Genomic DNA, 27,712 nt, shown 5'->3' with positions numbered 1-27,712 from the left:
ACTTTTTAATATCTCGCAGAATTTATTAATATTGTGTCATCCTTTAGAGAGTGTCGTTCTAAATATTTTTTATTCGAGATTGCGTCGTTCAAATATAAAAATATTCAAATAATTTTTAATTTTATTAACTGTGACACAATAATTGTTAACTTTTACCAATTTTTAAGCCATTCATATTTTATTCTCGAATTCTTTTTTGTCTAATAACTTGAAGCAACAAACGCACTATATATAAAAATCGAATTTTTGCTTCTCAATTCACAAAAAAATCAAATTAAAAAAATAAAACATAAAAGTTTTTTTTAATGCATATTTTATCTTATATCCAATAGAGATTCACTCAGCTATTTATGAAAAGCAAAAATTTAATTACGTCACTTTATTATGTTTAAAAATTTTTATGTTAACATTTTCTTTTGTCATCAAGGCCCGATTGCATCAATGTTATTTTAGTTTTAAACAAAACTTAAATATAATTTCTGTCTTTATTTAGAAAGAAAACTAAAGACGCATAAAGATATATAAACATATGTTTAAGTCTCGCTTAAAACCAAAATGACATTGGTGCGACTGGGCCCAAATCATATAAGGTATAAATATATCATGTTTAAAATTCTATTATATGATAAGAAAAAACATAATTACATCGGGTAACAACTAAGAGTTTTCACAACGATAAAGAAAACGCCGTTTTCATGATAATTATTCCAACGGCAGGAAATAAATGAATCAGATTGCGAGATACATCTCGCGTGTGAATTTAGCAGATTGTAAATATTAAAGCAAATATCGCGTAACTTTCTTCCTCGCCGATTCGGGTATCAGCAAATGGCGATAATTATTGTCACGCAGCCTTCGCCATGTGTCTGGCCATCGCTATGTATATTGCTACAGGGGCACTCGGTATAATCCAGCAGGCCTTGTCAATGATCGGCGTGTTCCTGTTAACTTTACTTGGTAGAGCGATCTTGTTAGTCGGCCATACAGTGACAGGAGATTACACTTGGAGGAGACGCCGTGTTGAAGAACGGCAATTGTACACGGATTCCGAGGACGAGCCTGCTACCAGGAGTGAAACGTCTCTAAAGTCGAAGCATTCCTCTGAAACGATAAGACCTGTTAACGCGCAAACGAGTCATTCAACTAATGAAACTTCTATTTCCATCTGATTCTCTCCAATCGGTATATTTTCTTAAACGACGCTACAATGCTCAAATGTGTAGCCACATGCAGAAAGATATCAATTGATATTGTATACAATGTTAAATATTTTATACAAATATCGTTAGTAATGATTTTATACTTACTGGGCCATTTAAAAGAAGAAAACTAAAATTAAACATAATCATTTTTCTTAAGGATTTTTATATAGTTCAACTTAAAAAAAATCGATTTTTTTCTTGAATTATTTTTTACAATTTTAAAAATAATGGGATAAAAAGAATTAATATAAAAACTGTAAAAATAATGAAGTTATGGGCAATAATGTGAGCGCTCGAGAAAATACAAGGTTTTTCATCAATGTTGGCATAACTTGAACAGTTTTTAATATTTTTTTATGAAAATCTGTGTCATTGTGTCGTAATAAAATCCTATCGACTATCGAGCAATTTTTAAAATTTTCTTTAAAATTTTAATTAAAAAGATTTTTATAAAACAATTAAGTTTCGAAATTTTTATTGAAAAAAATCAATTGTTTTCAAAACTGTATAATTTTTGTATTTTTCCAAAATTCAAATATTAAACTCGGCACTTTCGGTAGTCACACAATTATTTTATATACACAATTAAGTATATATTGTCATTTTACAGATTCGATGACTCCACGGACCATCATGCTGACCGTGGAGAATTTTTTAATGGATCCTGGAACGGGGCGCTAAAAAAATATACGTTTAAACCTGGATAAAATAATCAAAAAAATATTTTATTTCTTATACATTAATAAAATTATATAACCTTTTTCTAAATATTATATTTATTTCATTTTCTTTCCAAAAACTTCACAAAAATCAATAATTCTTCGAGGAATATATTTTACGAAAATATTTTTCTATGTACAGCGTAGGAGAAGATAAATGTTTTTACTTATTATAATTTCTGTTGTATATCACTTCTGTCACAAACTTGTTTCAAATATTGATTATGCGAAATATTCTCACAAGAAGGTTGAGAATATCATATCTCCAAGTAAGAGGTAATACCTCAAAAAGAAACATACGTTACTAATGCAAAAGTGCAACTGCTCTATGTAAATGTTATGTAAATAAATTACTGTAAAACATCTAATTCTAAAATAATAATAACGTAAAATTACGAAAATATTATAAAAGATTATATTTGAATGTAATTTCCATTTAATGTAAAATTTTAATAGATTTCTAGGAAGAATAGCCTCTGATTCGCTCGGGGTTTCACGAGGTTTTAATTAATGACAATCTAGAGATGACAAGATAAATTTTGCATTTTATCACTGTCACAATTGTGTGCATTAATTTAATTGTTCTTTAAATAACAATAAAAATAACTTTAGCTTGTCTTCAAAATAAAATCATGAATTTCAAATTTTTTTGGATACATCAATTAAAGACAAAATCCTTATTTATAATTACTACACTTTGGTTCACCTAAAAATTAATCACAAAAATAGTTGCATAATAATTATATTCTTCATATTTGTAAATATAATATTAATTTTAATAACACTTTGATATTACAGAAAAACTTATATATGAGAATATAAGTGAGATACGATAGCATATCATAGGAAAAGCTCTAGACGATAATACAAATGGACGGAATATACGTTAATATACGTTATGAGAAAAACTTGTGCTACATATGCTTAAATCTAATTTATTTTATACGTGGACGGAACTATATCGCAATAAATTCGCAAATATATCTACTAGCAAATGCCATAGCAAATAAAAATTTATATAAATCGTACTATTATATATGTTAATTTGTCTGTTCATTGTAAAATTGTTAAAAAGTTTAACTGCAAGAATCATATACATATAACTCTTTCAATAAATTCTTTGTGCGTAGTACTAGTCCGTATATACAGGCGGCAGTGACTTCGTTTAACTTGAAGAATTAAAGCAAGTTTTTTAAATCATCGATCGATCAAACGCATTATGCGCAAATTTAGCTTTTACAAAGTAATGTTGTATTTGCGCATAAAAGAATTAATCAATTGATGAATTAAAAAATTTGTCTTTGCTTTGATCATTTTATCTTAATATATATTAGATAGATTAAAAAACGTGTATGTATCAAACATTTAGTTGACAAAAAAGATATTTGTACAAATTACTTTTTAATAATTTTATAAAAAAAAAGAAAATTATTGCAAAATTAACAAAATAAATTTGTATTAAGATATAAAATATATGTGTGTATATGTGTAAAAAACAATTCTTTTCATTGTGAACATGATGATTAATGAAGCATGAAAAACAATAGAAATGATAACATTTTTCTTTTTTGTAAAAAATTGTGTCAAAAAAGTTAAAAAATATCTTTTTTATCTATTAAATATAAAAAAATGATATATGTACCATATATTTTATTTAATTAACAGGCATGGTTGATACTGCGCTATGAGGTGTTGTAGGCCGAGAACCAGCAATAGAGTGTGTCGTTGATGCATTCAGAGACTGCATTGTACCAATCTGAAACAACATTTAAATTTAGGTTTTAAATTTAAATCATATGATGCAGCGTATAATCAAGATATTTGTTACAGATATAATTATAGTATAAAATAAATATATCATACCCGCAGATGAGCCAGATCTTCCAATCTTGTTAGATCACATAGTTCAATATATAGAGAATATACGAGGAGCCAACCATATGCTGAGATACAGACAAATACTATCCATAGAAGACACATCATGATATTGTAGGCGAATATCATGTCGTTTACAATGCTGAAGAATATAAAAGCAAATAATCGGAAAAGAGTGAAAATAGCAAAACTGTATAGCCACGGCATCATTTTCTTTTCGTATTCTTTTCGTAGAGCGGTGATCAACATTAGAGAAGTCACAAAGACGACTATTCCGCCCAACATAGAGAATAATGCGAACACGATCAGAGCATTTCGAACTGGAAAAAAAAACAAGAAAAAAGACAGATAATACATAGTTCTATAATTGAATCAATTTTTAAAATTTGAGTTTACATTTACAAAATTGACTTTTTTAATATTTTGTACACACATGATTTTTCGGCACTTTTTTTTTTACTCACATTGGATCGCAATACTTTTGAGTTAATTACTTTCATTTTCATTACTTATAAAAATATAAAAAAATTCTCTAATGACTTTTACATATTCTTTAACATCTCCAGTATTTGTAAGTGTTGTGTTTATTAAGAAATAAATTCTCTATAAATGTTATGACTAATAACAATGTTCTTAGTTAAAAAAAGATTTACAGGACAAAATTGTCAAATTGTGTGTACAGAGTGTTAAATTAAAAAATGAACTTACCATGTTGACTGCCCACATAAACAAACTCATATGATATGATATAATATCCATAATGTGTGGAACCAGGTGCAGCTTGTGAGAGACAGTAGATATCAAAAATAGCTGTACATATTGTAAAGAAGGCCAGACACTGTAAGAATATTTGTTCTATAATATATTTAAAGCATAAGAAAGCATTTTCAAAGATTGCTTTCATTAAACGCATACCAATGAGAATATAGCAGTGAACATAGCACCCTTCTGAATGTCAAGGAAGATAGCATTTGTCACCATTGGCTTTTGATACCAAGGAATTTTGACACTGCGAGCGGATCTCGACGATCTAAGATTTGCACTGCTGCGAGTGGTGGTTACATGAGAATACACCGACGGTGTTCCCATGCTGGGAGACTTCTTTCCATAATGCATCTTGACTCACTTGTAAACAAAACCAAACATGGTCAATCGCCATATAAAATAAAGGACTCAATAATAGTTCATTTATACTTACAATTTATATAAATGTTTCACAGCTAAACAATTATGCAAATTCCTTGTAATACGTAATGTAATTAACGATATGTATTTAATAATTCTGGAACAGACATCATATAAATAGAATAGCGAGTAGCACTAACTTTATATTTTGCCAGAAATGCTTTGGCTGTTTTCCATATAAATTTATTGTTTCATCAATAGTTGAATCACATTAGCAAATGCACGCCAATATAATAGGTTTATAAGCTTAATAACAAACACTACATTATGACTCATAGTGTAATTGTTATTAGGTCTGAAATTTTGTGCTACAATATTAGGAAGACTAATTAATTACACATTTATATAAATATACTCACTTATCACGTTTGCATATTTCGAAGCGTATGCAAAACGTCGTGTACTAATTTTTCGCGTAATGGACACGCCTTGTCAAATATTCGAAACGCTGCTTATACCAGTCGCTTGTATGCAATTACGATCCATGACTAAAGTGGCAGATAGAGAGGAAAGTGTCAAATAAACGTAACGAAGGACGGTGGAGTACGGTGGAGTAAAAGTCGGAGTATCTTTTTCAGATGAGTTTTGGAACATACTCCTATTCATTCCAATGCGCTCCAATACGTTTGGAGCGCGTTGGTGAATGAAGTATATTGCAGTAGAAAGGTTCCTCTCTGGTTGGTGCTGGTTGGAGCATGCAACACAAACAAATCTCGTGAATGGCTGCGTATGTACATACATACATCAAAAATAGCAATTATTATAAGATTTATTAAACAAGGAACTCTAAGGATCTTCTCCCCCTCTTACTAATATGTATATAGGGCTGCTTTTAGAAATATTAGAAATATCAATTTACTTTGTTGTTTACTTGTTAAATAAGAATAAAATAATATCTGGGTGCATCTGGACGATGTTTCTGAACGCAAACTAGAGTGATTACCTTTTCTGCACGGAAACTTTTTCCTTATTTATTTATTTTTTTTATTAAAAAATTTTGTTACAACATTAAAATGATATCGATGTTGATTTTATATTGATTTTTTAAATCTAAAATACACTGAACTTTATAAATATCATAATAAAGCTCTGTTGTTGGTGTAGGTGTAGGTGTAGGTGTGGAAACGTGAAGTGTAGAATGGGGCCGCTACAACCGTCCCGGCGGAATCCGTAAAGTCAAACGTGCTGTGTACGGCTGGTACGGCTCGAAGAGCTAAACTGCTTGAAATTTCTGAATTTTTCTTCTAAATAATAGATAATAATATGGACGATGAGTGCAACACGACAATCAAGGAGACGTTCCAGGAACCACGAAAAAGGTTTTGGCTGGTGAGTGTGTCAGCTTATCTTTCAATGGCTTGTATGATCGGTTGTCGTTGTAACCGACATTCGAATATTAATGTCATTAACCTTCTGTATACACATTGTTTTTCGGATCATTTGATGAAACTTAAAAAAACCCCATTGTTTTTCAAAAACTTTTGTTCTTTTACAAGTATAAAAAAAATACTTCAACTTGACTTACGTATACCTCACATCTTTAAAAAGTATTTAAACTATATTGATTATTTATTTAAAACAAAAATTTTATATAAATGTTATAATTAAAATAGTTTTAGTTTTTTAAAGAAAACAAATGTACAAGATATGAATAACTCAATCGTGTGTATAGAGGGTTTATGGTAACGCTTGTTTCCTCTACAATTTTTTTTGTTCTTGTAATTGGAATGACACCAGAGTTGTGTTTATCGCCGTTTCGCCAGAATCTTGTATGACCAGACGACGATAAGATTGCTTTTATTGTTAACCTTGCTCTTGACTTGCTAAAAAAACACTAAAATATCTTGCCACAGAGATCAAGAAAACGGCTGAAGAGCGACGCTATGAGTGTCAGCTCAATGGACATATCCATGGACTCTGACATGGGTAAGAAGAAAAAGCGTCGCAGAATCACAGAAGTTGCCAGCAGCATATTTTCTTCTGCTGCAGCAAGTAAGACTGGAAACACTCTTCATAGGTCCTTCACAATCCAGCCAAACTCTGCAGATCTGTCCATCATTGAGGACGAAGCAGACACAAGAACATTACGCAAAAAGTAATTGTTTAAGGGTGATACTTATATAAAAATTAATAAATATTTAACCATGCCTAAATTTGTAGATAGTTACTTAATGAACAAGTAAGTATATAAAAGCGTAGAAGAATATGTACAATAGTTTTTTTAAAGAGATTCCAAAAAACAAGTCATTTTTATGTTTTACTAAAATATACCTTTAAATACTTTAACTTATTAGGGAAAACATAATTTCTACAGTAAATTATTCTTTTTCAGATTGAATAACACTACTGAAAGTTGTAATAATCTGGTAATCAGGAGTTGGGTATCAGACATTGCACAGCCGCGTGGAGAGGAGCGATTGAACAATGTATTAAGTCGCAGTGAGATCAAGCGACAAGAAGCTATTTACGAGTTATACTGTGGTGAAAATGTGCTGCTGAATGAGCTCTATATGCTGAGAGATTTGTACTACAAACCGATGTCAGCTACTGAAATGTTCACATCCGAAGAATTATTTACACTCTTTGGCGATCTCGTAAATCTCATCGAAATACATAGTAACTTAAGGGATGAATTATTCAAATTGCGGGATAGATACGGATTCACAAAGACCATGGCACCAACCCTGTTAAATTGGGTTAGTTAATTTTTTTTTTTTGTCAATATCATTGTGTATGAATAGAGTTTTTAAATTAATATATTTTTTAAACAAAATTTAAGTTAAAATTAATGATTTGATAAAATTAATTATATTAAAAGTTGCTTTAAACAAAACGGATTTTATTATTTACAATATAAATTATCAAATATATTTAATATTTTATTTGTAAAATAGTTTATATGAAATAACAAAGAAATATATATATATTTTTTTCTTTTACAATTTTGTATTCTACATCGGTAAATTTTTAGCTTAGAAAAAAAGTTAACGAGTTAAAGTTTATATGTTTTGAAAATAACTAGTTGAAGTTAAAAATTAACTCGTTTGAAGTTTGAACTAAGTTTAAAGATATTAACTTTTAATTTTTTCATTATTATCTAACTTTAACAATTTCTAACTAGGAGAACTAGAAAGATTTCTGTCAGAGCATTCTATCTTTAACTAACATGGATTATGAATTTAAAAATTTGCATATGAGATAAGAGATCAACTTTAAGACTCATCAATTACAAGTCCACTGTTCTCACATGAAAGCATCCATTGTGTATCATAGGTAATAAGAAAAATAATTAATTTTATCGTGTTCACAGTTATCAACATTAAAGGAACCATATCTAGAAAGATGCAGAACATTGGTTTGGGCGAGGCATTTGCTGGAAGAGAAGAAATTTACCAATAAGAGATTCCAGTCGTTTCTGAAGAAGCGCTTAGAGTCACCACATTCCGTCGACCTATGGACTTACCTTGATGTGCCACGCTCAAGAATCGTGAAATATCCACTGCTAGTGAAGGAGATCTTAAAATATACGCCTACTACCGACGTAGATTATTTACCGTTGAAAGAGGCGAGTAAAATGTTGTCGGATTTGTTAAAGAACATTGATAACATAATGGGCGATGCCGAATGCAAGCTTGCTCAGTCGAAAATAAATGCGAAGATCGAGCACGATCCTGAAAATTGTATCGCCAACGCAACAGAGTTGATTACGGAAGGCCAACTTAAGGATACACGTGGAATAGTAAGTCTCACATTTCAATTTCTTATATATACAGAAAATGCATATTGTAAATTACTTGAATTAAGTAAAATATTACTCAAATTTATTCAAAATAATCTGATTCTTAGTAAATTTAATATTTTAATCAAAAATATTTAATTAAAATAATTTGATTTGCTTATTATTCTGATTTTTTTTTAAATTTTATATTCTTTGAAAAAAACATTTTTAACATTTTTTCTAAAATTTGTGACGAGTACATTTTAAGATTATTACCAAGAAAATATTTTTTATTCAAGTTAATCGTTAAAAGAAGAAAAGTAAATTAAGTAATTGCATTTCTTAAAAATACAATATAAATATATTTTTATGTGTAAAGATAATGTGTGTAGAAGATAACGTATATAAATTTTATCTATTTAAATAGATAATTGATATGAACTCATGTCTTTGCAGAAATATCACTGCTTCCTTTTTGACACTTGTTTCGTGGTAACTCGTCCTACGCGGCGTGTTATCAAAAAGTACAATCTATCTTTTCCCGTCATATCCAAGGAACAGATGTATGTGCAAGTGGAGGATAAAAATACCACAGAAATCTGCTTCAAGATCGGAGAATTTTCTTTCGTAATGGAAGATGGGCACAAAAAGAGACATTGGATCGATTCATTCAATAAAATACATTCCAGAGTGGGCATTCCAGATAAACTATTCAACACTGATGACAAGGAGAACTTGTTGAACAACACAGAGTTACCGGAGTCAAATAATTGCGTTGCGAAGACGTCGATACGCAGGAGAACTTCTACTAGCAGTATAAACGACACTTTATTTTCTTTTTCTATAAAGAGGAATTTGCTCAAACAAAAACGCAACAGCATTGGCTATATTTAGTGAAAAGTCATTCACAAACTTTTCAATAAAAATCATTCTTGTTGGCATATTATATGAATATGATGGAACAATTAATTGATTAGTATAAAATTAGTACAAAAATTTCAAGTTAATGCAACGAAAAATTATTTTTATTTACGTTGCAATTTTCTTTCTTGATATTTTATACTTGAAAATGATAAATAAATAAAAGTTTTCAAAATAGCAATGTACAGGTATCTTGGTATTTATGACTACTTCAACTTGTGAATTTTTAAATTTATAGTGCACAATCGCAATAGTATTGTTTTAGAGTATTTAAACAGTTTCAATAGTATTAATAATCACTTGTTAAAATTAATTTGTGTTTAACCTTTATAGAATGAGGTGGTTTTCGGACAACTTGTATAGTTTTCAATTTAAAACTTTGAGATATATGCCATACTAATGATCCATGTAAAAGCTGACTCCTTTAGAGCTGATATATCGGCTTCTCGGCCTTTAGATATTAAGCTAAATATTAATTTTACAATATCAAATATATTTTTAAATGGTCAAAAATGATAAATTGAAGTCTATAATCATTTTTAGTGATAAAATAATTTTCCAATATTTTATTTATAACACCACTAAAATAATACCACTAATACGTCAGTGTATTTATCAGTATTTAAACAATCAGTATTTAACTTGTAATTAATTCGACGTATAACTAAAATTTTGAAACATTGTAACTAAATCTCGTCGTTAATCAAGAGATACCTGTATTACACATTTTAACAACAGTAATATAAGTTAAAAGTAGTAGAAGAAAAATTTGTATTCATACGTAAATAATATGAAGCGATTAACACACGAGTTTACAATCCGCAATGACATTGCGCAAAGATGAATTGACTTATATGTCGTAAAAGTTGATTTTATTTTTCCAAGGATTTAATCCGCATTGATATTCCTCAGTAATTAATTTTTATTAAGAGCACACAGCTTACACGTGTGTGTGTATGTGTGGATGTGTGTACGTACATGCTGGGCGAAGCATGATTTAAAAATAGTGTAATATATATGTACAAATGTTATCCATCTCAAAATATTCACGGAACGTCAGTCTTATATTTATATATAGTTATATGCATTCATTTTGTATTAGCATATATTTATATGATAAATAAAATTTATATACACATTTTCTTGCAATAAACTAACAAAACGTGAAATGGTCTCAATTTATTATCGATAAACGTCATGTCTATTTAGATAGAAAGATTTTAATCACAGTTTATAAAATTTTTGAAAAATATAAAAAAAAAAATAACTTGGCAAGTTTAAATATTATACTTGAGAGTGTAACAATAATGTCTGAAAGTTATTCTTATAATGAATTCAATACATTGTGTACAAAAGAGATATAAATCATTTTTTTAAAAACACTTGGTCTAAATTTTTTTAAACAATAAGATTTAACCGATTTAACTTATTAAATTCTTCAGAAATTTGATCGTATTTTCTCCTTTCAACTTTTTATTGGCCGAGGATAATTTTATGGCTTAGTAGGCTTCATCGAGTTTCCGTCGGGATAACGTTTCTTGAAGGCTTTAATAAGTTGTGGATCAATCAGATGAACACCGTCCACCTGGTTGCCCAACGTAATCCAGTTGGGTTGTACATTATGCGGCCGACCGAATAATTCGATCTTTCTGGTGCCAGGACTCATGCGCTCGATAATGCCATAGATCTCATCGGGTTTATGACTGGTGGCGCGAACCTCGGCAACGATCACATCGCTGTCCAATCCTCGATTGATACGAGGATTGCCTTTCATGCCAACCAGACAGTGTTCTTTGCCATGGTTCAACCAATGGCCCGTTCTACCGGTTCGTATTATCCTTTGCAACTGATTGGTCTTGACCCAGATGATTTCATCGACTCTCTCATAGCCCCACAGCTGCAGACACTCCCTTCCGAGCTCCATGGCTCTACCGGTTACCCAGAGGAATAAGAGTCCCTCATCCTGGAGCGCCGGAATCCCCAATTGTCTCATTTCGTCGTCTGACATGGTGCCATAAGGCAATTCCATATGAATGTCCCATGGCGGATCAGCCATAATTACAGCAAACTTGCCAAGAACAGTCATGTCAAGGTAACGCAAATCACACTGGATCCACTGTGGAGGATACAGAGTCAACTCGCTACCTACGTTGCCGCTGCTACCGCTGCCGTTTTTGCTATCCAAGTTCAACGTCTTGTTCGACGCGGTATTGCTTGGACTATCAGAATCGTTGATTTCCTTCGGTTGGGCTGTAGGACCATCGACTTCGTAATGAACGTATCTACAGAAAAAAGAATCTTTAGTTGAAAATCTTTCTTAGCTTAAAAATAGAGATAGCTAAAGTTGTATGTGTACGATTTATTTAGAATTATACGCATAGATCTATTTTAAAATTACATATTGGTTTTAATTTTTAATAATATATATTTTTGTTATCAATTCTAAAGATTAAATTAGATATATTAACAATTCTAAACTTGATTATTTTCTTATATATTGTGTTATCTAATTAATGATAATTTATTGTTTGTATTGTCTACATAAAAAAGATTTGTGTAAACATAACGTAAATAATACATAAATAATCTATGTAGATGTAATCTTGAAATTTACTGCACAATCTCAAATTACAATTATTTGTGCTAGGAAATAAATATGACTGTATGTAAATGAAAGCACTTTTCACGTTCGTACTTGCATGTATCCATGTGGAAGCAGGTATTGAGAAAACTACAGTCTCCCAAAGATTCATCTGTGTGACTCTGTATGATCTTTTTAAAGTGTAACTTTTTACACTTGTCCGCGAATCCTGGGCCACCATTCAACTTCATACAGTCTACTTTTGTACCGTGTGGACAGAACTCCATGACTTGAGCACCTCCTTGAGAACGAAATCGTTCAGCCAGAGATTTCTCCTTGGAAGTCTGCTTCGATAATAGATCCAGGATTTGTTCGCCAACTTTTTTACTCTCCTTTTCTCTGATAGTTGGCATCGAAATCAAGGACATGATGTCCTCTGTGCTTTTCTTCTCGACTTTTGCCTGTTTCTCTGGAGGCACATGATCATTTAACTCAGACATAGACATTTCTATGCTTTCAGCATTTTCTGTGTCATCGGACTGAGATTGACATGAAGATTGGGATTCTGTTACTGACAACACCGTATAACCAAATACTCCATTTTCTGTAACTTCTTTAATCCTAAAGATATTATAGACAATGTATTTTATATTAAATATATCATATTAATAAAATAACTATAAAAAAAATTTTAATGAAATTTAAAATTAATGTGTAATGAAATTTCAGTGATAATGCAAGAAAATTTTAATTATACTTTAACTGAAAAGATTATTGTTTGTTTTAATGAAAAATAGATATTTTAAGAATTTAATAAAAATGTAATAAAACAAACATGTACTATTACATGTAATAAAACAAACATGTACTATTTATTAAAACATTTAAAATTATAATAATTTTATTAAAATTATAATAAATGTTTGTAATTGCAAGGAAAAATCATAAATATTTTATATATTGTATAGATATTAATCAATATTTCATTTAATTTTCAATAATCTATCAGTGTCATTTAATTACAAGTTCCACTTTTCATAAAATTATATTAAAATTTTGATGAGCTTACGAGCCAAAATATAAAATCCTCCAAAGAACAAAATTCAACAAAATATTATTAAAATTTCATCAAAATTTCATTAAAAATTTTTTCATTCGAATAGCATTACATAATGCAATAATTTTTACTAACTTAACTATATCTTGTGCAGCCAACTTCTCCAGAATCTTATGGATGTCTGAAGAAGATACATCAGCATTGAGATTTTTACGTAGTTGGTCTATCAAGTCTGCAGATGTTATTGGTAGACTAGGCATAGACTCGTGCAAGATGCAAAGTACATCTCTTTCATATTCACTGTGATCTGAGCGTGAAGATGCATTAGAATCTGTAACAAATTCGTACATCAAAGTTGAGAACCAATTTTTTCTCACCTCAATAACATTATAGACGTTAATAATAATAATAATAATAATAATAATAATAACGTAATCATGACAGTACGTTCATTACCAGGACACGTCGATTCTGCCGTCAAGGTGGATGAAACCGGCGTGGAGGTGAGCGTGTACAATTCATGCCTCTCGCGTTTTCTTTTCTGTAATTTCTCACGATAGCTGTTCCTCTTTATCTTGATCGCTTGTATTTCCTCAAAAGCATCCGACATGGTTCGGGTAGAGTGTACACAAAAACATATTTTTTTATATGCGATAAAGATAGCTGCGAAGCAGATGCGGCATAACCTCAATTCTCTCCTAACTTATTATCAATTGATTTAAATACCGTGTTACTTATTTTATTGTAGCTTTAACTAATCAATTTCTTATGTTGGGTATACTTGTGTATGCAAGAACACTCGTTATACATGCATGCACGTTTTTAATAAGTAGAGCTCTATAATATTATAGTAGTTGATAGTAGCGCAATCCTTTTCATCCTTTTATCTTAAGCGATGCCAGAGAGAGAAGTTTCTGGCTGTTTCTGGCTATACGTATACTTATAACCACTTATAACTGTGATCAATTTGTGATCATGTTTGTGATTATTCACGTAGATAAGTTGTAAAGCGAGGTGAGCGAGATCCCCTACCGGCGGACCTACGACCCACCCCCTTGCACCCCTAATCAAATATCACATCGTGTGTGCGTGTGTGTATGCATGCTAACGTGACACGTGATCAGTGACCACAGCGCATACTCAGTTCGTTACATTACGCCGAGATGACAGATGATATCCTAACCTAAATAGTCGCCAATTTTAACACTTGATATCTCGGTTCGCGGGGCAGAGCGACACTTTTTTCTACCAGATTCGTTCATTTCGTGTGAAAATGCGTCGAATGAGCCTAATTTCGTCAATATCAAAGGTGGTGAAAGTCTTCTGAATAATTACCCAATAATCTTCCCAATTGCTCAGAGAAATCGGAGAACATTAAATACTGAAAATATATTTTAGTGAAAATTCATGATACTTTACGCGTGAACGTAATAAAAGTAACAATAACTTGTAGAAGGATTATAACCTAAAAATTCAAGGTATGTACGATAATAATATTTGATCATATTTTTAAAAACTTTCTATGTCTTTATACGTCCATTATTTGATGTACGATTTGTGTAATTATTTTCAGACATATTTGGTTTTCGGCGTTTTTGTTCTAATGAAAAGATACATCGTATTTCATGTACGAGAATTGAACAAGTAAAAATTAAAGGATTACAACCTAGAGACTCAAGGTACAATAATAAATATATATAATTAATATAAATAATAAATATATATAATTTTATCTTTGATTTAAAAATGATTTATAAAAATAATTTATCTTTAAATACTCATGGTACAATGCACAATTTTCAGGTTTTTCAAATTATTTAGTTTGCACATCTTTTCTAAATAAGAAATCTCAACATGGTTTGCGAGAAGTGTGAAAAGAAATTGGGTAAGGTTATCACTCCAGATCCTTGGAAAACGGGCGCAAGGAATACAACAGAGAGCGGAGGTCGTAAGGTTGGTGAGAACAAGGCTCTTTCTGCGGGAAAAGCACGATTCAACCCATACACCACAAAATTCGAGATTTGTAGAATATGCAGGCAGAAGGTTCACCAAGTGGGATCCCATTATTGCCAGTCCTGTGCATATAAGAAAGCTATATGTGCTATGTGTGGCAAAAAACTGATGAGTACAAAGAATTATAAGCAGTCAGCTACATAATAATTCTAACCATCTGTAATGCAAATGCATTTGAAATTAATAATTTATTATAATCTTATATTATTATAAGATCAGCAAGTATTCAAATAGATTTGTGTAAATAATTATATTCATTTCCTACAAAGTGTAAACTAATTTTGATCTTGTTTTAAAACTTACTCTTTATCTTTTTATATATTTTTTTAAGAATTACACCATGGTGGAACTGGATATTAAAAAAATTAAATTTTGCAATTATTATTATAAGAGACATTAATGCATTAAGGTGTATTGCTATAAAATTATCATACATATTTTTTGTTAATCCATTAGTATCTATTAGTACATTATATAATTTAACATAAAAATCATGCAAATATCAGGTTCAAATAAAAGCATAGACTACAGTTAATACTAAAAATAGTTTTAATATAAGATTAAATGGTAAAGAAAATTTTCTTCACATAAATACATTTAGTTTATTATATGTCAACTTATGACAAACAATAATTAAAAATAAAGAAAGATTAAAAATGCATAAAAAACTAATGCATATATATTTCATAATAAAATGTTTAGACATACACATATCATGTCTTTTTATAATAATTTCTTTTGAAATCTGTACAGACTTATGTAATAAAAATGGTCAACACATGTATATAAAACAATGTATGTAACTGTGTTATTAATTGCAGCTGCTGTACTATTGATTCTTTTTACCAACAAGATTATCCTATTTTGTATAGAACTAAGTTTGATTATATAGATTTTGAGGTCTACATATTTATTTTTTAAACTAATACGAATTATTCTCAAAGTGTAATATAATAAACAAAAATAATCTTTATCTCTCCACGAAGATCTATCACATAACAAAATATATTCTTGCAATATACAAATATGTCTAAAAATATACACTTTTATTCATTAAAACTTTTTACATTTGTTACTAACAAATTATAGACAATAGCGTATGTTACCAACATGTTAGTCTTGAAATAAATTATATTACATTTAACGTACACAAGAAAGACTCGATGACTGACTTGCATCAATTAGCAATAATATTTCACTTCATTAATAATACAGTAGTAATACACGATGAAACATTCGTATCTTGATGTCAATCGCACGTTACAGTAAATCCAATATATTTTAGAATTTCTGTTGTCTTTTCGAAGAACATCAGATAACAAAAAAAAAAAGATACGGTGCGAGATGCCGTAAAAGAAAGATTCTAATCAGGCAGCAAAAAAGCTTTTCTTTTTACATATACTATTGAAAGAGTTTTAACATGCCCAATTTTTGCTTGAGCATCAATGTATCTGAAGCGAATAATACAATTATGCGTAAGATTTTAGCAATGACTTATATTTACTTTGTATTTCATACGGATAATACTCACACAATATACGTAAACACTTACATGTAAAATTACAAGTTACGTAAATGTTAGTACATTAATAAACATAAAGTCATTACATATATTAAGTTCCAGATTTACAGATTATTTTGTTTACGTGCTACGCGGTTTATTGTTACACGGTCTGTTATTTGGTTACAAACGTCTTATCGACGAAATTATTTGTATTTTATCTCATAATGGACGTATAGGACAATATAAAATCCTTAAGTAAAATAAAATATTTAAATTGCGAACAATAAAATAATTTGTAATTTTTTTATCTTCACAGAGAGAATAATTATAAAATATTTGAAAATTAAAAGAATACAAATTAAAAAAAAATTGAGTCTTCGCTATACATTTTGCATAAAATGTGATTATTTCACTTTGAGTCACTTGATACATATGTAATATAAAAATGATTTTTAACCCATAAGAATGAAATAATCATATTCAGCATTAAATGTGCGACAAGAGTACAGACAATTAAAAAATAAAAAAGAGAAGGAGGTTATTATACATAAAATACATAAAAATCTACTGCCAGTTTTTAGATAAATTAGAATTACGTATTATCTCATTATATAGTCTATTAGCAAACAGTTCTAATAATACTTTATTAAAAATTATTTTGATTGATAAAAGGGAAAATAAAAGTTAATGAAAAATGTATGATATCTTCCATAAAATGCGCTGAGTTCGCTAATCGCACACATTTAAAACACTGGCCTACATTTATGTACGACACAATCATAATTGGAAAAAAAAAGTATGCACGATTATCGCATTTACAACTTATTATTTATTCACATGATGATCGATCGGATATATAACGCACACTGTAAATCTTACATGCATTTACAGTTCAATTTTACCTCAAGTAATCTCCTTTAATCATAATTACTCTTTATGGCACGTAGTTTCTCAGCACTCTACTGGTTATCTCGCATACATCTCGATACATCTCGTATTTATTATTGACATAATGGATATTTTTTCAATTAATTTTCAATTGATCTAAAATGTATAAATAAATATAATATTGTAAATATATCTAGAGCAAATCTCATTGTATTATTTGTATTTGTAACACAGCGATACTTGACACTTGTCAAAATATTATCGATTCTTTTGGCCCTAAGATACTAAGATAAGTTACACACAGAAATTAGAAGAAACAAATTAAACACAAATTGATATAAAAATCTGAGAAATAATATCACTACTCTCACTTTAAAAAAAAAAATTGTGTTGTAATAATTTTGAATATCTTACATATTCACATTTTAGACGAAGATATTCCCCCATTTGGAAGATAAAACTTCTCAGTAAAGTCATAAAAAATTTTTTTCTGCTTACATAATCCCAAGCGAACCATTTAAACACGTTTAAAAAACATTTAGCCGTTTTTATGATGTATAGAAATGTTTATCAAACATTTTTAACGCCTATTTAACATTTATTAATCCTTTTGTTCCGAAAGGCACTATAGTGGCCATTGGCCATCTGCGAACCTGTCGCTATTTACGAAAGTCTACAATAATGTTAATGATTTTATCGGTGACAAGTGTTATTGTATGTTTATAATAAAATGTTCAATGTTGTTATATTCTCATTTACACTTAACATATTTTTGTGCTATTGTCACAAAAATATAATTCAAGAAAACACATCAAATTTTAAATGATCAGCTTGGACGTTTAAAATTGGTATTTTCACATTTATTAAACGTATTTTGCATCTAACTGTTGCTTGGGACGTATTTACATATTTTATAATACATGTCGTGTGTGAAACACGTATCACTTCAAGAAATGCATCAACACATACGTGACATAAAGTTAATCATATTCTCTCCTTTCAGACTTACAAGTGTTCTCACTTTTCATAATCATTACATCATTTATTGAGGTCTAATTGAATTGAAGACTGAAAAAAGGGAACCAAGTCAAAAACAAAAAGAAATCTAGAATTGATGCAAAAATTTTTATATACATCAATATAAAAATATTTATTTTAAAATTATTATTACGGCACGTAGCCTTGGTTTTTGAAACTTTTGCACAAATTGGTTATCCTAGAAAGAGTGTTATCCAAAAGTTCTTAAGTTTTCTGAAAACTCGAAGAACATTATTAACAATAATACAATCGTTTTTCTATTAAGGACGTATTACGCACATGTTCAAAACATTGAAAAAATTATAAATTGTTTTATATTGCATTTGAAAGCATAAAACAGCCGGGCTCTTTTGATGGCGATTTTATATCTGAATAAAAATTCATTTTAATAAGTGAATTTTAAGTAAATTTTAATGGAAATATAATTAAAAAATGCTGACAAAAATCTGAAATTTTTATACAAGTATTTAAGTATTCAAAATAATTTCTGTGAAATTTCATAGTGATGCAGAGATTAGTGGTTTTGTAAATAAGTAAAATATATTTATCTATTTATTTACAGAACAATTACTAATTTCAGAATCACAACAACATTTTGCATAAATCATTTTGAATACTTGATTCTTATGCAAAAAAAATTTTTAATTTTTTATTGTATTTTAAAATAATTTAATTTTTAACAACAAATAAGATAAATAAAAACATGATGTTATTCACATAACTTCCATATATATGTATAGTTTATTTAAAATTTAAATATTAACATTTTTCTAATTTCAATTATTTACTTTGCAAAAATTATATGAGTAATACATCCTTAATCGATGTAATCATTATTTGTCTTCGTAAAAAATATCGCATACGAAGAAATCTCATTTCCAACATTTTTCAAATAAGACTTAGCTCACTTAGCTCTTTTCTGAACTAAGTGATATACAATTACTTCTGTTGGCGTTCTGTCTCAAGGAAGTCGAGGATCGTGAATATTTTAATTCGTATCATCCCTGGATGAAAGAACGATGTTCGTTACAGGCTGCGGTTGGCCGGAAGTGGGGCTCCAGTTCTTCTGTTCTTTGTCAGCTCTAAAGATCCAGTGCTCAAATTTTTTATTCTCCGATTGTTTTACATCTGCTCCTGGATGCGCATCTAAGATCTGAGTTCCCTTGCCCGTCGCAGATTTATACTCGGACACGTAGACGACTTGTTTGTCCGTCCGGTCTTCCCTCGGACTCTTGGTCACGTCCGATCGTCTGGGCGGTACCGGCGGCTTCTTACCAGATGTAGGTTTGCCATTCGACGTCACTTTGATCTCGTGTCGCGCCAGTTTCCGCGACTCACCGTTGGTCCCCGTCGTTATCTCCTCGTTTTCGCTGTCGATTTCGCGAATGCCCTCTTTGTTGGGCGACACCTTGATCTCCGTAATGTAGGTCATTTTTTGGATAGTGTTTGGCGGTACGGGCGTACTAGGCAAAGGTGGATGGCTCTCCGTATTCTGCGGATTGTTATAATCCATCGACTCTCGGACCAAACCGCTGTCCTCGCTGTTCTCGCCGCTCGACACACTGACGCTGCTGATGTTGTGACGGTCTTCCTTAGGCGAGGGCGGGCTCTTGCTGTTCGCCGTTACGTTCGAGCCGAACTCGTACTCGTCCTCTTCCTCCTCGTCGTCGTTCTCGCGGCTGGAGACATTAATGATGTGTCTGGCGAAATGCGTATCGGCGAACGTGGAGTCGGTCAGTGATTTCGTCTTGACTGGTGAGTGTCCGTCTGTACCCCGCTGTTCGAACTTTGTCCGATGCGCGTGAAACGTGGAGAAGCTATCACCGTTCTTATCCTCCGTGTTCTTTTCTCCGTCCTGAAATTTGTCACGCTCGGTCGACGATTCCGATTTGGACGCATGCACTCGCAGATGCGTCGATGTGGATGTCCGTTTTACTTCTTTATCCTCTGAGAAGGATCGAACGGTCACGCGATGCTGTCGATCGGCGTGCTTTTCATGCTTGCACTCGGCTGCTTGCACTCGGCGCTATGTTGGCCGTATCTATCTTCGCAGCCGCGACAACCCGCTGGTCGATCTACGGTCACTTTTACGATGGGTTCTTCCACAACTACTTGTCTATCGGCATAAAGAGACGCGTCGTTAACAGGTGCTCTTTCTTCCCTGAACTCATCCAGCCGCATCCAGCCGCGTCAGATTGATCTTTGTTGTCGGTGAGCCGCTCGCGTGCAGCTCGAAGTAGCGCAGGGCGCGACTAAAGTCCTCCGACTTGTCCGACGTGGAATTACTATCCGGCTCGTTTCCGGCCTCCGCCTCGTGCTTGCTCTTTTCGGAAGATCGTTTCTCGTTAGCTAATTGGAAGTCTAGCTCCACTTCCTTCGGGGTTGGACTCTTCACCACCTCGCCGTCGTTCACGATTCTGGCCAAGGAATTGTCCTCGTCCGGATTGAACATCCTTTCGGTGCGAATAAACTCCTCGGTCAATCGTTTGCTCAACGGTAGATTGTATAACTCGATGCTGTCGATTTCCTCATTTGAAATTTCCTCCTCGCCGGGCTTTTTCCGCGGAAGTTCCGATTCGTCATCATCCGTCGTCGCCGTTGTAGCGACGTCGTCTTCTTTCAGCTTGATTTCCACAGCAGACTTGGAGCGCTCCAAAGTGCCGTTGCTCTTTTTTCTCGTACGCCCTTTTCCACGTGTCTTATCCTCCGTTTCGGTGACATTTTCGTTCCAGATCACATCCTCCAGAGTGCCCCATTCGTTCGATTTCTTTAGCTTCCGTCGATCGAACGTATCGATCTGATCGAGCTTCGTAAGATCCTCCGTAGACTCGTTGATGTCTTCGGGCGGCAAGGGCGCCTTGCGCTTCTTCGCCCCGGTTTCGGCGCTCATGTCGAGGCTCTGCGCCCTCTCCAGGGTCGCCGCGGTTTTGTTCTCGTACTTGGACAGGTCGCCCAGGCTGGCTGCTTTTCTATACATGTCGTCCTCGTCGTCGTCCGCCTCCGGCACGGGCGTGCGATGAATGGTGATGTCCGCCGAATTCAACTCGATCGTAAAGCTGTTTTGCATTTCGTTGTCAGTATCCGACTCGGAATTTCGTCTGTTGATCGGCTGATTCTCTAGACGATGTCTTCGGGCATCCGCAGCGGCGTCGATGTTCTCGCGCGCTTTATTCACGTAATCGCTCAACGATTCCGTGTAATCGGCAATGCTATCGATGGTGTCTATGGCATCTTTCTTCGTGGACGGCATCGTGATTTCGTTGCTATTCTTCGGCGGCGCTGGTGCCTTCCGCTTGTTCTTCTGCGGACTCTTAGTGCCGTCAGAATCGGACGGCGTGATCTTCTGTATGATCAGAGGTTCGGAACTGCTCTTTCGATTTCTACGAGCCGCCATAGCCGCGTTGTGCACCTCCGTCGGCACCTCCGATGGTATGTTGAGTTCTCCATCGACCGAGTTCTTCTCACCTTTGTCCGACGCGTCCGACTTGTCGACGTTACGGATGCTGTCAACAGTAATTTTTATCGGGACGACCTCGTGATTCGCGCGTTGTTGAAGATGCTCGTTGCAGAGCTTCTTCTCGTCGGCGTCGCTCAAAGTCTCAGATTGCCTATTTGTCAGCAACTTCTCCGCGTCTATCTTGCGCGAGTGCCTTCTTTCCAGATTTGTATTGTGCTCATTTTGATTTTCGATGCGGTGCACGGTGCCGTCCAACGCCGGCAACACCTTGATGCCGAACTTGTGATGGTGATTGTTCTTTACTTCGTCGTGACGCCTCTCGAGACTTTGCCCGCTACCCGGCGTTGATTTTGAAGACTTCAGAGTCGAGTTCATCGTCGAATAAGTGGATCCCACGGACTCGTTCGGATCGGCTATGAACAGCCGTTTCGCGATACTTTTCTGACCCCGCGACATCTCCGGAATCGATTGGCTTCTGTAGAGAGGATGGCAGATCCTCGTCGGACTCGGACCCACGCTTTTCTTCAGCAACGTCGCTGGCTTGGAACCGCTGCCACCGCTCTCCACTTCCAGCTCTACGTCGTATGGCGAGGCGTAGCTCAGGATTGTCAATGCGTCCTCGTATACCATGTTGCGGAAGCTGATTTTCACGCTGGAGATACGGTCACCTGCAACCAAAAGAAAGAAGCGTGATTGAACTATTTCATCTATTTTTTTCTAGCGTAAAAACAAATATCCTTTTTACTTTTGCGCATGTGTATAACAAATTATTACATTTATATAACAGTAATATAATTAAATTATTAAATTTGTATAATAGTAATATATTGGGTGTACAACTTAGTTTGGTCCGTTTTCAAAAGATGGCTCTAGATGCTATAAATGGTTGACGGCGACAACTGATTTTTGCTGTATCGTGAAGTGTCAACATCTGTCAACTAAATATTGTTTACAAGCCTTTGAGTTTTTCACAACAAGTTTAATTTTTACTGCGTTGAAAATGTCGAGTTTTGTTCCAAATAAGAACCATTTGCGGAAACGTTTTCTGTTACAATTGGAAGAAAAGTGCAGCTGAAGCGCATCGAATGCTTGTGGAAGTGTATGGTGAATCTGCACCATCGGATAAATCTTGCAGAGAATGGTTTCGACGAGTTTAAAAGTGGTGATTTTAGTGTTGAAGACAAAGAGCGTTTGGATCAACCGAAAAAGTTTGAAGATGAAGAATTAGAAACATTACTCGATCAAGATTCGTGTCAAACGCAAGAAGAGCTCGCAAAAACGTTGAAAGTTACTCAACAAGCTATTTCAAAACGACTCAAAGCCATGGAATACATCCAAAAGCAAAGAAATTGGGTCTCATACGAATTGTAACAGAGAGATATCGGACGACAATTTTGAATGTCCAAAATGTTGCTTGAACGGTACAAAAAGAAGTCTTTTCTACATCGAATCATTACTGGGGACGAAAAATGGATTCACTACGACAACCCGAAACGCAAAAAATCATATGTAAAGTCCGACCAACCGGGAACATCAACGTCGAAGTCGAATATCCATGGTGCCAAGGTAATGCTCTATATTTGGTGGGATCAGAAGGGTGTGATTCACTATGAGCTGCTAAAACCTGGTCAAATCATCACGGGAGACTTCTACAGGCAACAATTGATCCGTTTAAAGCGAACTATAGCTGAAAACGTTCAGAATATGCGACTAGACACAAGTCCATAATCTTTCACTATGACAACGCTTGGCCTCATGTTGCTGTTCCGGTTAAAAACTATTTGGAAAATAGCGAATAGGAAGTGCTGGCTCACCCGTCTAATAGCCCAGACCTTGCTCCTTCCGATTACCATTTGTTTCGATTGATGCAGAACGCTTTGATTAGAAGACGATTCACTTCAGAACAGGGTATCAAAAATTGGCTCGATTCTTGACTTCAAAAGATGAACGCTTCTTCCGCGACGGAATCCATAAATTGCCAGAAAGATGGGAAAAAGTAGTGCTTAGCGAATACTTTGGTCAATACTTTGAATAAAGTATTAATTCATTTTATCGTTCAAATAAATGCGTTTTTCAAGCAAAAAAACGGACCAAATTAAGTTGTACACCTAATAACAGTTAACAATGCGCATTAAATTAAAGCGTCACGTCCAATTGATTGAAAAATTAATAAAATTTAAACGTATATAATTTATTAAAAAATGTTTATAGTGATGTTTCTGTAAGCGCATTTTGAAGTTTAAAATTTCAGTTTATAAACGCTGTTAAGCTTTTTCTCAACAATGATTGTTATTTAGATGACTTCCAAGTCAATCGTAAAAAGTTAATAGAAAAACTTCAACTTTGTAATTACGCACATTAAAATGGAAATTTTTCTTGTAACTTTACCTCAAATGGTTTGGAAACTTGATTTTCTCTTTAAAATACGTTTTGATAAATTAAGCTGCGATTTTTTTTCACCAAATTATCGTTCAGTAAGTACTTGAAATAATTAATACATTTTCTTTTCAGTAGAAATTTCTCATATACATACTACATTTACATCTCACATACGTGAAAGATGTAGTAGACCAATTGATTCATTTCATTATTCTGTAAAAGTATTAAGATGCTATTAAATAATTAATAAATTACAAGATATTTTATATTATATGTCGAAATATGTTAGAATAAAGTATACATAAAGTATCTCGTAAACTACTGATTTTTTGATAACTCTTTAATACTTTTGTGTGCAGAATAATGGAAAAAAATAGATTATGTAAATAATATTTTATTAAAAAAATTGATGATCTTTATATGACTTTAAGAAATCTTTTTTTTTTTAAATTAATTTTACCTTTATTTATCCTTCAAATTGTACAATTTTTGTAAATTTTGATACATTCTTTCGTATTTTCCATATTTTTCAAGAAATTCATCTAAGAAATTTAAAATGAATTAGCTTGTAGATAACAAATTTCATTGAATATTGAGAAATTAATACTTTCATGCATACATTTTGAATCGCGCATTCCTAATCAAGACTGAACGGTAACGACTGAAAGTGCATTAAATTACCAGAAGAAATCGAAATTTCTTAAGAATTCCAGCCGTGCGATATTTTACATTTTACACGAATGGAAAATTAGATTTGCGATTAGATGATACCCAAGTAATCATCGGATAAAGGCGTTTTCTGTAAATTACGCTTTTAACTCGGGATTGAAAAATTGTATATACAGCCATTGCCTTTGTCAAACTGGGCCATTTGGCATCGTAGTACGGTGATGCGCACATTCCACTTATGCTAGCAAGTACACTTTAATGAAAGCTTAATACTCCGTTTTAATTGTCTCACGACACGCATTATCAAATGCTCGAACATGGCGGTAACAATGCTTTCACTGCGGAATGTAGGTATATGGGTGATTCTCATGAGCCCGAGACGGCTCTCATCGAGTAAAACACGTCCATTCGTTAATTAAGGTATTGAATTATAATTCGTTCGCTTATAATCATGGTGAGGCGATCGCTTTTTCTTAACAGAAATCGTGTTACATTTCAATCTCGGCACGGCGAGTGAAGAGAAAATCCTCGCTATGCCGTCAAGCGAAACGATAACGAGATTAAGCGTGAAAATCTAATCGCAAGACAATCAAACCGGAGATAGATGTGTGATGTATTTTTTTAAACGAGAATTAAAGATTAAGTACAAAGAAAACTAAAGAAAATTCTAAAAAAAAAAAAAATAGTAAAACTATATATAGCATTAAATTAAATAATGAAAATGTAAAACTATAAATATAAAATTAAAATATATTTCAATATAAAACAATAAATATATTCTAAAACTATAAATACCACGCTGCATTGAGAACTTTAAAACCTGTACTTAATCTTTAAAAACATTGTAAATTACGTCAAGCATTATACATATAATTCTTGAAATCAAGAATGAACTTTTAAACTTTTACGAATTAATCCTCGACGTAGCCGGTAAATATTAGAACTAAACACTCGCTTCGATTCTGGCAGTACTAACCAGGGTGTATCCGTCCGGATTCGGATGCGGGTCCGCGGTGCAGTAGGTCCTTGACGAAAATGCCCTCCCTCATGTTGCCGCACACGTTAAAACCCAGGCCGGTGAAGTCACGGCTACGCAGATTGACCAAGCTGACCCTGGTGGCCTTGGGCTGAAGCAAGGAGACAAACGGGTCGATTGTTACACGGGTCATGAAAACTCCACTACTCTCACCACGGGAGTCGCATTATTGCGTGTAACTCGTGTTCGCCGTGATCACATGTGCGCGCGTTACGATGGATTCTTTGAGCCCGCTATTTCCGCGCGCGATTCGACGAGAGGCGATCAATGAACGGAAACTTGACCGATGACGAATTAATAACGCAGGGACAAGTGACGAAGAAGCGATACGTCATATTCTTATGAAAGAGAAGTCGTGTTCATTGACGATCTTATTATTACGTCCGGCTGCGTCACGTACGTATACAATATGTCATAGCTAGGATATAAATTGTGGCTATCCGAATTTTCGGATTCTGACTTATTATTAAGTGACGTGACGTTTATTTATGACGAGACCGTTCGGATATTCAGATTATTTATCTTTATTGGCAACGTTCTTCTAGTTTCATTTCCAATCTCTTTTCGTTTATATATCTAAATTTGTCTTCATAAATATTGTAATAAGCATGATGTGATGTACGATATTCTGATGATGAAATTCAAACGCGTTCAAAAATGACTGTTCTTTTTCATTTTCATTTTCGTATTTATCTTCATAATAATGTTTTAATAAGCAGGATTCATTCCAAGTAACATGCAATAGTCACACTGGCGTAAAATTGACTAGTCAGAATATAAATTGTAGCTGATGGATATTCAAATTTTCGGATTCTACCTTAATGAAGAGTTTATTTATGACAAGACTATTCGGACATTCAGATTATTTATCTTTATTGGCAACGTTCTTCTAGCTGAAGAATTATAGCTCCTCTTATTTTCATTTTCAATCTTTTTTCGTTTATATATCTAAATTTGTCTTCATAAATATTTTAATAAGCATGATATATGATATTCTGATGATGAAATTCAAACGCGTTAAAAAATTACTGTTCTTCAATTCGCAATTTTTATCTACAGTTATATTTTTCTTTCTCTCTCTTTTCACTTGTATTTTCATATTTGTCTTCATAATAATGTTTTAATATAAGCAGGATTCATTCCAAGTAACACGCAACAGTCACAGTGGCGTAAAATTGATATGAAAAGGTGATAAAGTCTCAATTAATATGACATCATCTCGATTTTATCATGACAATCGAATATTACTTCGTTCGATGATTTAATGATCTATGCTATTTTGACGAGAAAATTCAATTACTAGAAATTTTCTAGAAATTATTGCCAATTTAATCTCTGCAAAGAGGATATTTTCAAATCGGATTAGATCATAGAGAATTATAAATGTTACATAGCCGCCTTCATCCACCTCATCCTGCAATTATCACGTAGCTATTATCGCGTGACTAAACGAGAACTATTATCGTGACA

General features: G+C 32.8%; 5 protein-coding genes across 9 annotated transcripts in view; 2 read left to right on the top strand and 3 right to left on the bottom strand.

The window, feature by feature from the left end:
- Window positions 1–2,540: 2,540 nt before the first annotated feature.
- On the bottom strand, window positions 2,541–5,497 carry LOC105193499. The gene is made up of 6 exons (XM_011157953.3): window positions 5,341–5,497; window positions 4,995–5,078; window positions 4,712–4,921; window positions 4,505–4,634; window positions 3,785–4,116; window positions 2,541–3,677 (listed from the first exon to the last, which is right to left on the bottom strand). The coding sequence occupies exons 3-6, from the start codon at window positions 4,910–4,912 to the stop codon at window positions 3,576–3,578; spliced, it is 765 nt and encodes a 254-aa protein (XP_011156255.2). The 5' UTR covers window positions 4,913–4,921; window positions 4,995–5,078; window positions 5,341–5,497; the 3' UTR covers window positions 2,541–3,575.
- Window positions 5,498–5,549: 52 nt separating this feature from the next.
- Window positions 5,550–10,789, top strand: LOC105193498 (rho guanine nucleotide exchange factor 3). Of its 4 annotated transcripts, none has more exons than XM_011157952.3 (6): window positions 5,550–5,708; window positions 6,086–6,310; window positions 6,835–7,076; window positions 7,356–7,677; window positions 8,292–8,720; window positions 9,156–10,789. In XM_011157952.3, the coding sequence occupies exons 2-6, from the start codon at window positions 6,245–6,247 to the stop codon at window positions 9,591–9,593; spliced, it is 1,497 nt and encodes a 498-aa protein (XP_011156254.2). In that variant the 5' UTR covers window positions 5,550–5,708; window positions 6,086–6,244; the 3' UTR covers window positions 9,594–10,789. The 4 variants fall into 4 exon arrangements, with proteins under 4 accessions (XP_011156254.2, XP_011156253.2, XP_039308151.1 ...); XM_011157951.3 differs by having other exon boundaries at window positions 5,555–5,708; window positions 7,314–7,677; window positions 9,156–9,593; XM_039452217.1 differs by lacking the exon at window positions 5,550–5,708 and having other exon boundaries at window positions 6,245–6,310; window positions 7,314–7,677.
- On the bottom strand, window positions 10,525–14,274 carry LOC105193495 (N6-adenosine-methyltransferase subunit METTL3). Of its 2 annotated transcripts, none has more exons than XM_011157948.3 (4): window positions 13,706–14,274; window positions 13,394–13,589; window positions 12,316–12,822; window positions 10,525–11,902 (listed from the first exon to the last, which is right to left on the bottom strand). In XM_011157948.3, exons 1-4 carry the CDS (start codon window positions 13,866–13,868, stop codon window positions 11,113–11,115), a joined length of 1,656 nt encoding a protein of 551 aa, XP_011156250.1. In that variant the 5' UTR covers window positions 13,869–14,274; the 3' UTR covers window positions 10,525–11,112. The 2 variants fall into 2 exon arrangements, with proteins under 2 accessions (XP_011156250.1, XP_011156251.1); XM_011157949.3 differs by having other exon boundaries at window positions 13,715–14,269.
- A 108-nt stretch (window positions 14,275–14,382) lies between these two features.
- LOC105193497 (cysteine-rich PDZ-binding protein) lies at window positions 14,383–17,026 on the top strand. Its single transcript, XM_011157950.3, has 3 exons — window positions 14,383–14,736; window positions 14,832–14,937; window positions 15,062–17,026. Exon 3 carries the CDS (start codon window positions 15,113–15,115, stop codon window positions 15,413–15,415), a length of 303 nt encoding a protein of 100 aa, XP_011156252.1. The 5' UTR covers window positions 14,383–14,736; window positions 14,832–14,937; window positions 15,062–15,112; the 3' UTR covers window positions 15,416–17,026.
- A 555-nt stretch (window positions 17,027–17,581) lies between these two features.
- LOC105193494 overlaps window positions 17,582–27,712 on the bottom strand; it is a 37,110-nt gene continuing 26,979 nt past the window's right edge. Inside the window, 4 exon segments of the mRNA XM_011157947.3 lie at window positions 17,582–20,709; window positions 20,712–20,888; window positions 20,890–22,826; window positions 26,183–26,333. Coding sequence (XP_011156249.2) covers window positions 19,690–20,709; window positions 20,712–20,888; window positions 20,890–22,826; window positions 26,183–26,333 — 3,285 coding nt within the window. The 3' untranslated portion in view covers window positions 17,582–19,689.

This window comes from Solenopsis invicta, chromosome 7, assembly GCF_016802725.1.
Source record: "Solenopsis invicta isolate M01_SB chromosome 7, UNIL_Sinv_3.0, whole genome shotgun sequence".
NCBI lineage: Eukaryota > Metazoa > Arthropoda > Insecta > Hymenoptera > Formicidae > Solenopsis > Solenopsis invicta.
This window is presented reverse-complemented; position numbering and strand designations above follow the sequence as displayed.

Excerpts from the sequence above, each read along its gene's own strand:
- LOC105193495 (XM_011157948.3), bottom strand. The coding sequence starts at position 13,868 with ATGTCGGATGCTTTTGAGGAAATACAAGCGATCAAGATAAAGAGGAAC. Across the intron at positions 13,590-13,705 it reads GACGTGTCCTGGTAATGAAC|ATTCTAATGCATCTTCACGC; the intron begins GTACTGTCATGA and ends AATTTGTTACAG. Across the intron at positions 11,903-12,315 it reads TTCCACATGGATACATGCAA|ATACGTTCATTACGAAGTCG; the intron begins GTACGAACGTGA and ends TTTTTTCTGTAG.
- LOC105193499 (XM_011157953.3), bottom strand. The coding sequence starts at position 4,912 with ATGCATTATGGAAAGAAGTCTCCCAGCATGGGAACACCGTCGGTGTAT. Across the intron at positions 4,635-4,711 it reads TCACTGCTATATTCTCATTG|TGTCTGGCCTTCTTTACAAT; the intron begins GTATGCGTTTAA and ends ATATTCTTACAG. Across the intron at positions 4,117-4,504 it reads TTATGTGGGCAGTCAACATG|TTCGAAATGCTCTGATCGTG; the intron begins GTAAGTTCATTT and ends TTTTTTTTCCAG.
- LOC105193498 (XM_039452217.1), top strand. The coding sequence starts at position 6,245 with ATGGACGATGAGTGCAACACGACAATCAAGGAGACGTTCCAGGAACCA. Across the intron at positions 7,678-8,291 it reads CACCAACCCTGTTAAATTGG|TTATCAACATTAAAGGAACC; the intron begins GTTAGTTAATTT and ends TCGTGTTCACAG. Across the intron at positions 8,721-9,155 it reads TTAAGGATACACGTGGAATA|AAATATCACTGCTTCCTTTT; the intron begins GTAAGTCTCACA and ends ATGTCTTTGCAG.
- LOC105193497 (XM_011157950.3), top strand. The coding sequence starts at position 15,113 with ATGGTTTGCGAGAAGTGTGAAAAGAAATTGGGTAAGGTTATCACTCCA.